The following is an 11492-nucleotide window of genomic DNA, read 5'->3' on the forward strand; positions in this document are numbered from 1 at the left end:
TTAGCAGAAAGTAAAATTTTGTTTCTCTGTCCACTGTCGAAGTTGAGTATGTAGTAGCGGGTGGTAGTTGTACACAATTGTTGTGGATGAAACAAATGCTGAGAGAATATGATGTCTCTCAACATGCTATGATATTATATTGTGATAATTTGAGCGTAATCAATATATAAACAATTCCAGTTTAACATAGTAGAACCAAATACATTGACATTAGACATCACCTTATCAGAGGAGCATGCTTGCATTAAGAAGTAGATAGCTAAAAGGCTTTGGATGTGAGCTAATTTGAAGCCCTCAAAGCCTCTTTAGGCTTATGCACGATTGATTCATAGCAATTACTCATGGAAGGGTTGTGGGTCTTTGTGCCTGGGTGATATGGTTCTCATTTGTGGCTTGGCTTTGTCCATGTCTCAGCAAGGTGAAAATTTATTACCATAGGATGATTAACTTAAACCTTTGTCAGTTATGCTTTGGCAGGAAGCTAGTTTTTGAATTTTCAAGTTCGTTCACCCATGATTTCTTCAACTTCCTCTGTGATCGTGTCTTGGTTGAACACCTACTACTCAAAATGATAAGCACTCGCAAAGGAACTAATACTGAGGAACCAAAGATGGTAAGATACAAGCCTAAAGTTAATTGTAAATTTTTTTTGAAGATTCTGGAAGAGGTTGATCCTGTCGTGGCTAGGGAAGAGAATGCTAAGACCTCCTTTGTAATTGTTTCTTCTTTTCTTACCGTCAAGAGAAAAAGGCCCTCTCGTGTTACCGAATGAAAAGTAAAAAAGAAACGTGGTGAGACTTCTCTTAAACTAACCATGAAAGACCTTGTTGGCCTAGGGGTTGTTATAACTTCCACTCAACATGAAGGCCAGTCTTTGAATCCTTCTGATAATGAACAAATTATCTCTGTTATGGAAAATGTTGATGAATCTACTAAAACGTTACATATTGGGTCTGAAATTATGTCTCATGTGCATGAGGAAACTCGTGTTGCAAACAATGCTAAAAATATGTCTGTAAATGTGTCTAAAGTTCTTAAAGTGAATAATGCTGGGGAAGAAACTAAGGTTTCCGAAATAAAGGATCCTATGAGTTTTTATGCCATTAGTACCGATTTTGTTGATAGTGTCCTTAACTCATAAGATGATATTCCTAACCCTAGAGATCAGAAGACTATTATTGTTATCACTACTAGAGTGGTTGTTCATACATTTGATGTCTTATTCAATGTTCTTACATCTGGAGTCTTGAACGGGAAGGTATTGCTCAAAATGAGTCTATCCCATGGGAGATTGTGTTGCCCTCTAAGAATGTTGATCCTGAGAATGAGAGTCCTATTCATGTTGATTCTGCTTTAATGAAATTGTGGATAGTAGCTCTGAAGATTTAGATGAAGAGCATGAGAGTGGTGATGTGTTGGATATTGTTGTTAACACATCAAAAAACAACATCATTGTAAACCTGTTTAGACAGAAAGGAAAGATGAAAAGGAGTGATGCTGATCCAAGCTCTTTTAAACTAAGTGGTGATGGCTCTGAGTGGGTTGATGAACAAAGTGATCATCCTGAATCTGAAAGTTCTCCCAACAGTCCTCCTAAAGCTAAAGAAAAATAGCCAGCAAAACAGATAAAGAAGAAGCCATCTTCAAGTTTTGTTTTCACAGTTCCTCTAGATGGAATCTCGTTTCATACCAAGGACAATGCTAAGATGTGGAAATTTGTAATGAATAGAGAAGAATTTATGTGGAAAGATATTTATCTGAGCAAGTTCAAGATTGTTTTGAGGTTATGGAAATATTGGTGAAGGTTGATTTGGTGAGAACAATTCTAAATCTTTGTACTCATTATCCTTGCTTGTTTCATGAGTGCTATGTAAATATGCCTAATCAATTTGGGAAGGCTGATAGTCTTGATTTTTGCAAGGTTCATGTGAGAGGTCACTACTTTATTTTCTCTGCTGCCTCGATAAACAAGTATCTTGATTGACGTATCCTTAAAAATGTTACTGAATAGAGGCCATCTATGTCTGATTTGGTTTTAAATTAATTGGAGGAGTTAAAAGATCTTGGCCTTCAAAAGGTCAGTTACCTTGTGTTGATTTAAATGTGAAGTATGTTCTGCTGCACAAAATTGGCATTGAAAACTGGTGTCCTTCCACTCACAAGTCTGGTCTTTCTACTAGTCTTGCCAGCCTGCTTTATCAGATAAAGACTGGTGCCCAGTCTAACTATGGAGCGTTTGTGATTAACCATATTAAGAGACATATTGGTTCTTATGCAATATAAGTTCCTATGTATTTTCTTCGCCTCATTTGTGTAATTCTTTTGGCTAAAAAACCTGACATTTTAACTGATTTAGATGTTCTTGGATCAGTGCCTTCAACCATTTCCTACCATACCGAATTGTCCAGCTTGAGAGTTTCTTTAAGCTCCTTGTGACAAAAAGACAAGAAATGTGTTGACTAATGAGTCTAGGGAGCTAGGGCACTTCAATGAATTGCTACCAGAAAAGCTGAAGTTGATGATATCTTGAATCTTCTTCGTGGTTTTGTTGTTGATCCTAATCAAGGGGTAACTCTTGTGCACATAATTTTGATTCTACTAATGAATGATGAGGTTTGGTATTTGTGCTTGTTCTTCCATCATTTTTCTAAGATTGTCAAGAGAGGAGAGGTTGTGGTTTGTTCGGTTTGTTGTTGTTGTTTTTTTTTTTTTTTTTTTTTTTTTGGTTGCCGTTGATGGACTAATTTCTGTATACTTCTATTTTTTCTATGCATTGAATAGTTTATATTTGTCATACCTTAAAAAATATTGCCAAATGGATAGTTTGTGTATACTTTCTGTGTTGACAATATTTGTTTAAAGCAAGCCGGTGTTGTTTGGATAGTCCCTGTATTTGACCTAGAAGAGAAGAAGTCTTAATCTTAAGGGAAGCCTAAGATATTATTCACTAATATCGTTGCTTATGGGAGCCTGAGCATCCAAGAGGGAGTCTCACATCTGGGAGAGCCTACATGAACGGTTCATTGATTAAACTCTACAGAAGTCAATGTAATAGTGTTGTTATTGGAGATAAGTAGTGTGTTGTAATTGTTTATCATTTATATTAGTAAAGTTATCTTTCCGGGACACACTGCCCCTTGGACGCGGGTGATTGTACTGAACAAGGTTACCAATCTCTGGGATTATCTTTATTTGTTATTTATGTTTGTCGAATATTCTGTGGAATGCTGTAACATTATTCATAACAACGGTTGATGTGCCCTAGGTACTTCCACGCTATTTTCATTTATAAACTTATTGGATGATGCGTAAAGCGTATATATTTGCGAAATTTCAAATCTTTACCAAGGTGAAAGCCAACCATTTTCAAGAACTTGGTAACGTGCTACTAGCCAAGGCACATTGATAATTTTAATTAGGCTATGGAATAGGAATATAAATCGTGTAGTGAATTACCTTAATATATATATATATATATATATAATAGACTTATATATATTATATTAGAAATTAGCACTAGAATAAGTTCATATCCTTTGTACATATGTAATGCAATAAAATCAGTGGGGTATAGGTTCACAGTGTACAAAATGCAGCAACATGCCTAACTTTTACCATAAACAAAATGCAATGATAAGAAACATTATCGTAAACGAAAATAAAAGAAATTCATTAGAATGAACCGAAAGTCATACACGTGTGTTTATTAATATGGTTGAGTACTCGCACATCAAAACAAAAGCTATTCAACATACCCTTTTTATGTTGTTTTTTTTCGAGGATCTCACATTGATAAACCAAGGATTTCATAATTTTATAAGATATAGATATATGCATGATTACTCAATTGTAATTGATTTCGGGAAGAAATTCTAGGTTTATCTAATATAATATCAGAGTCTATGAAATCAAATTCAAACTAACATTTGATAAAAAAAGGATTCGTTTAAAGAATGATAAACTCAAAGAGATATCATAGACATGTTAGGATCCTAGTGTATCAATGTAGATTAGAAAAAATGAAGTGATCTCACAATTTTGATAAAATAGATAGTTACCGTTGCTCCTCACATTGCAAAATTTTTTTTATTATTTTATTTATAGAGGCTATCCACATTCAAAGGACGGGAGATATTAATAAAAGAAAGAAACCCAAAATTTTGTGGTAACTAATGAAGTGCACATGCTACTTACTATTGAACTAAATTTAATTCGATTTTATTTTATTATTAACTTGTATGTTCACAAGTGAGGTTGATTTACGAAGGTGTCTAATATTTAATTGGAGATTCTAGATTATTTTATAAAACTAAGTAATATATATATATATATATATATATATATACAAACGAGCTTTCTTTATTTGTTCATAAAGATGAAATATATTAAGTATAAGTTGTTACAGAAGCTACATGCATTATTATCCAACATAATCACGAAGAAATTCCTTAAATTATAAACTATTCCAGATAAAATCATATTAAATTATATAGTTTATATTATTTCCCAAAAATTAAAATAATATGTTTTAAAAATAGTTATTATCATTCAAAGATTACAATTAATTAAAAACAAATTAATAAATGAGGAAGGAAGAGGAGAAAGATAGCTTCAAAATGACAAGAATTGGGAGGAAGCTAAGTGTGTTAACGAAGCTCTATTAACTTATGCAATCGTATTGCACCATTCACAAAATAATACTAGATTAAAAATCTATACATAGGTTGTCATTTGTCCTTAGACATAAGATATACCATAAAACCAAAAGAGGGCATTAAACTATCTAAGACCTAATTAGTTATAGAAATACTTGGAGTACTTCCATATTACTACTTGTTAATAGTTGATCTTTGCAAAAGAACCTAAAAATTCTCAATTACTTCTAATTCATACACATTTCATCATCAAATATTTAACGCTAGTCAGTAGCAATGAATAGTAGGTAAACTCACATTGGACAAATAGAGAGTTGAGTTGAGTTGGAGTGAGAGTTGAGGTGAGTTAACCAACTCAATTCTGACAACATTTAAAGTTGGTGGACCAAACATTAAGTTAGTAATTTTTACAAATCCAACTCAAATCATGTTAATGAGTGAAACACCAACAAAATAGTCATATATACTAAATTATTATGAGGTAAGAAAAAATTCACAAAGTTTTGATATATATTTCTTGATGGATTTATGTACCTCTTTGATGCTTGACGAATATTGATTCAGAAAATTTATATATTTTAATCTAACACACATTAAATTTATGGTTGTTTTCAAATATAGAAAAATAAATTAAAATATCTACAAAATATAGCAAAATTTTAGAACTATCAGTGATAGACGCTGATAGACTTCTATCAGTGTCTATCAGCGTGTATCACTGATAGTTCTAAAATTTTGCTCTATCTTGTACATATGTTCAACAATTTTACTATTTGGAATAATTTTCCTTAATTTTTTTTAGATATTTTCCTTTGAACAACTTCACTCTCAATGCATACCAAAGGGTAAATGTCATTATGCCAGTTTTCTCGATTAATTTCACTCCATATATCTTGAGCTACAATGAGATGACCGTCAAGGGTAGTTTGTTTCATGGTAGTCGCACATTACCACCTCATTGACATCTGGATGACTTTTTTTGGATTACGAGAATTTAAAAATAGCCAGACATCCAAAGATAGCCGATATCTTAAAATCTCTCATTTTTAGGCATCTCCATTCTCGTTGAGTCGATGGGTTTGCAAGGCTCCCTACTATTAGGCATAGATATATATATTTACAATTCTTACCCTTAGCCTTTATTAGAATATAATTAGCCACCGCATTAATTTTCTTTCTCTCATCACTCTTTACTTTTTAATTAGGTTTCATCTATACAAAGGCTCTCACACATAACTCACTTTATTGTATTTCTCTACAAGGTATTTCCACATTCCCTTTCTCACTTCGCTTAATCCACTAGTGCAAGTCTGGGCAAAAGTTTACCTTATTTCTCTCCCCTTTTCATTCCTTGCGTATAAATTCTCATTCGTTGTTAGCTATTGACCAATTGTTCTGCTTTTTCCTTTGGTTTTTTTTTTTTGGTTAATTGTATATATTAAGTTCTACAATGAAAATTGCTCTTTACCACTGAAATTCATCCAATATAAATTGGTTCTTTTTTACATAATACCCCAATTTATTCGGTTTTAGCCCTCAAACATCGTTTAAAGCTTTAGCCCTCAATTGTTGCTTAAATCAGTTGATTTACAATAAATAAAAAAAAAACCTGAAATTAAACTTTGCTTGGGTTTTCAACTTGGGCACGAGGAAAGAAAATAATGCAGGTCTCAAAGGTGTGCCTCTTGACTTTGTTCTAAAAGTGTGTGGTGTTTGATCTACTTCGCGTTCTATCTTTTTATTAAATGAAACCCTAGATTTCTGTAATTGACAAGCTTATTTGGCAGTCCACCTAAGATACATAAGTGCCAGTCATATAAGCAAACAAGGCTATGTCATTTTGCTGTTGGGTCAAGTTTGATTCAAATTAGATTAGGTATTTTTATTTCTTCAAATTAGATTGTGTATTTTCATGTTCTTCAAATCTTATTTTCAATTTTAACTTAAAAATTAGTTTTTTGTTCTATTTTTTAACTAAAGTTTTTCTTATTCTTTGAGACATTATTGTTAATGTTTTGAAGTTTATTTATGAAAAATATGTATTTATACTTTTGCAAATATGGATCATTGTACTTTGGAATTGATGGGTAATATTGTGTCAATGTTAATTTGTAATATAGACATGTTAAATCAAATATTTTTTTTTTGAGTTTGTTATTATTATTAATTATTGCATTCAAGAAGCATAATCATAAATATCTAAGAGGTTAAAGTGCATGCTTTAAATTATAGGTTCGACAATTTAAGATCCAAAGATTGATATATAACAGTGATTTAGCTTGTTTTGAGAATATTTATATGAATAGAAGAACATTTAGTATATTTTGTTATATGCTCAAGTTAAATAAAAGTAAACATATAGAGATAGAAGAAATGGTGGCAATATTTTTACACATCATTTCACATGATGTAAAGAGTGATGCATAGATATTTTGTGCGGTCGGATGAAACAGTTAGTAGTTGCTTTAATGAAGTTCTTAATTCGATATTGCACTTTCATGAATGCATATAAAAGAAATCAGACCCTACACCTACAAATTCATTTAATGGAAAGTGGAGATGGTTTGAGGTATGACTTCAAGTAGTGAGCTTAATATTTGTCATTAGTGATATTTGTTTGAATGAGGTAAAACAATCAATTTTTTTTTTGTTTTTTTGTTTTATATATATTGTTTCTAGAATTGTTTGGGAGCATTAGATGGAACTCATATTAAGGTTAATGTCAATATCATTGATAGACCCAGATATAGAACACGAAAGAATGAAATAGCCATAATTGTGTTGGGTGTTTGTAACCAAAATATGGAATTTATTTATGTCTTAGCTGGATGAGAAGGATCAACTTCAGATCCTAGAATATTCAGAGATGCTATATCGAGGAGGAACGAGTTGAAAGTCCCAAAAGGTAATAACTACATGAATGGTTCAAATGTTCTCATAATACCTTTATATGTTAAATTGTTTTCTAATTGACCCCATCAATTTGTAGAATTTTATTATCTGTGTGATGCTGGGTATACAAATGGGGATGGGTTTTTAACACCATATAGAAGACAACATTATCATCTAAATGAATGGCAACAAGGTCATACACCAACTTCACCAGAGGAGTTTTTCAACATGAAACATTCTTCTGCAATGAATGTAATTGAGAGGACATTTGGCCTTCTTAAAAGAAGATGGGCTATTCATAGATCAAAGTCATATTATCTTGTCAAAGTTCAATGTAGAATAATAATAGTCTATTGTATGCTCCACAACTTAATTAGTCGGGAAATGCCTATTGATGATCTAATAGAAGATGAGTTGGTTCATAACACTTTGAGTGAACTTAAATTAGACCCATCACTTATGTGGAAACATCGAATGAGTGGAATGCTTGGCGAGATAACTTAGCACAACAGATGTATGATGAACGGAGATATAGAATGAATTAATAAATCTTTTATAATATAATAGACGACCTACTATTTACGTGTTTAAGAATGTATAAGGTATTTCTATAATTCATTGTTTTGGATTATTTAATTACCTTTTTCGATTGTTAATTCTAATTTTTATAATCAAATGTATTAAAATATTGTTATTTTTCTACTTTTTTTTGTTCTATGATTTATTTTATACAAACTTGATCATATCATTATGTTCTATTTTACGTCTTGTAATCAATATGTACTTTTTTAATAGTGTTGATACTTTGTTTAGTTGTTAAATTTGAATTCAAAACATGTGATAGAATATGGAAGAAAATGATCCATATAGATGGAATTCAAACAAAATAAACATGTTTGGACTAAAGAAGAGGATGACAAGTTGATTGAGTGTCTAATGGAGTTAGCAACTCTAAGCCAATGACGTTGTGATAATGGAACATTTACATCAAACTACCTACAAAAAATGGAGCAAATGATGGAGTTAAAGTTGTCTGGATGTGAAGTGAAGGCTCAACCTCACATAGAATCAAGAGTGAAACTTTTGAAGAAGCAATATGATGCAATTGCAGAAATGCTGGGACCAAATTTTAGTGGTTTTGGTTGGAACGAAAGACAGAAATGTTTTCATTGTTCGAAAGATGTCTTTGATGATTGGGTTAAGGTTTGAAAATTATAATTTTCATTACATTCATTATTATAACTTTTGTTGTTAATATAATATTATATAAATTATGTTGTAGAGTCACCCAAGTGCAAAAGGGTTGCGTAACAAGTCATTCCCATACTTAGATGAAATGGCAATGATATTTGGCAAAGATCGAGCTAATGGCCTAAGAGCTGAAGGACCAGACGATATGGCCGAGAAAATAGATATGGAAACAAACAATGGGATGTGGGATGACTTTAGTGACTGTTATGTGTCACACCCACCTGAAGAGGTAAATAGGCCTCAAACAGGAGTTGATGAGGTAGATTCTATGACCATGGATGAACTTGGTTCGTGTATTCCAACCTAGTTTGAAACTACTCGTAAATTATCAAAGGAAAAGCTAAAGAATGAAGATAAACTAATTGAAATTGTGATTAAGTTTTTGGATAACATCGGTGCAATGTATGAGAAAACAACTGAAAACATTGGTAAGATAACTAAATATTTTGAAACTCAAACTGTTGTTTCTAAAAGGAGATCTCATCGATACTGAGCTAGTAGATGTTGATGGGTTAACAAATGGTCAAAGAGTTCGAACAGATGCCCTTCTTATAGGAGGGAATTTATATTACAATCATTGGCAGAATAAAGTTAACTAGTAGAAAGATATGTGAAAGACATTTTATTTTGTGTCAAGAAGGATCTTCCATTTTTGTGTTTTATTTGTAGAAAGAACTATTGAGATTCAAGGTTTCTTTTCTTTTCTTTTCTTTTCTTTTTTTTTTTTTTTTTTTTTTTTTTTTTTTTTTTTTTTTTTTTTTTTTTTTTTTTCTCATGTAGTCCTTGTTATTGTTTGAAGAAATAGAAGAATAAAAAATTTACTTTATTATTTCACTTATTACTATATATAACTTTTATATAACTTGTACTGAACTAAACATACATATACACCCTTATACTATAACACTTATAATATAAAGATGATGCATGAATATGCTTAAATACATGCATATATTATAACTCTTATATTATATGATGCATGAGCATACTTTAAGATAATTTATTCATGCAAACTACTATATTATAACACTTATAATATAAAGATGATGTATAAAAAAAATGCATAACCTATGATGGTTTTTTAAAACTATATGACATATTTTATGGCATATAATTAAACATACATAACATATACATTCAATAAAAAATTGATGGGTTAGGACAATTAGCCTAAAAAATCGAAAAAGAAAAGTTATCTACTACGTAAACCATCGAGTAAACCGGTTCAAATAGGTGAACCGGGTCTTGAACCACCTATGCGAAGCCTTGTTCCTTGAGCGTGTAGCAGCTCCTTGTGATCTTCGAGTATAAACAATTGTGTACCATGGATCGAGTGCCTTTTAACTATGCAATGAAGCATGAAGGCCACACAATCGTGCAGCACACTGTTGGGGTTTGTGCTGTAAAGTCTCGTGTCCTGTAGTTTGTAAATAACTTTGTACAAACACTTATGATGTATAATATAAATGATATTTACTTCACTACTTAACTTTGCACATTTAGATGTTTTTTTTTATTTTACCACAAACCAATAAACTTAATATCCCTGATTGTCTTTATGTAACTTAAGTATGTATGTAATGACATACAAGTGGATCATGTCTTAAGTGACAATAAAAATAGTCTGTAGTATATGAATATAGGAGGGAAACCTTATCCTGGTAACACTACGGATGCGGCCCCCTTTGTGGAATTGTTACAAATGTTGTGACTTGTCACAGATGCTCTGACGCTGATCATTCGTATAGTGGATATGCGAGCGGGGGCGTCCTATACAAATTGTTACAAATGTTATGAATATGATAAGATCACATTCATTAGACGGTTATAAAGGAAATGGGACAGTGTCTCTTCTGTTCTAAATAACAGATGAGTACATTATAAATAGCTGACGGTGTGCAGGAGTCATAGGTGTGGACATTGTGTTAAAAAGAGTGTTATCGTTTAGAAAATCAGTGCCTATACGATAGTGACTGCACGATCGCTTACATATAGTTTATCGTTGGATGAACTGCATTGCTGATATTGACCCTAAAAAAGACGATATTGCTAAGCGATCGCTTATCAATTACAGCTTCGCACGCTATTAACTAAACGATCATTTACCTTTTCTTAACGATCGTTTAGCTCCTGATATTTATTAAACGATCGCTTAGTTTTTCCTACGCGATCATTTGGACAATCGCTCACCCTTTTCCTATACGATTGCTTACCTTTCCTTACACGATCGTTTAGATGATCCCTTACTTTTACCTACACGATCATATAATTCACCTAAACGATCAAGCATTTTGTCTATGCGATAGATGACCTCATCTCTCACTTGCTTGATCGTTGTGTACGGTCTCTCTTTCTCCTTCCCTCTACCAAATCCGAACAAATCCCACACTTTGGATTCTCACTCCAAGTATACTGAGGGCTCTGAGTGATGTTGTCTTCTCTATTTCCTTCTGTCCAAGTACTGATTGTTCGAGACAGACGGTTGGGTTTTACACTCGCTTTGAAGAAGAAATCTTCATCTGGTATGATCTCTTGATCTCTTTAGCATTATGAATGCATATTAGAATGTTTTGAATGTATATGCGGTAATTCTGTCACAATGAATTGGAAAGATCAGCTTTCGCTCGTAGGTACTTTTGAATAAGAGTTCCTTCAATTGGTATTAGAGCACTCGGTTTTCTGATATTCCAATTC

The 11492-nt window shown here is 32.2% G+C and overlaps 1 protein-coding gene across 1 annotated transcript; it reads left to right on the top strand.

The window, feature by feature from the left end:
* The first annotated feature begins 8552 nt into the window (after window positions 1-8552).
* On the top strand, window positions 8553-9105 carry LOC120077046. The gene is made up of 2 exons (XM_039030887.1): window positions 8553-8750; window positions 8830-9105. The coding sequence occupies exons 1-2, from the start codon at window positions 8553-8555 to the stop codon at window positions 9103-9105; spliced, it is 474 nt and encodes a 157-aa protein (XP_038886815.1).
* The last annotated feature ends 2387 nt before the right edge of the window (window positions 9106-11492 follow it).

Source organism: Benincasa hispida, chromosome 1, assembly GCF_009727055.1.
Source record: "Benincasa hispida cultivar B227 chromosome 1, ASM972705v1, whole genome shotgun sequence".
Classification (NCBI taxonomy): Eukaryota; Viridiplantae; Streptophyta; class Magnoliopsida; order Cucurbitales; family Cucurbitaceae; genus Benincasa; species Benincasa hispida.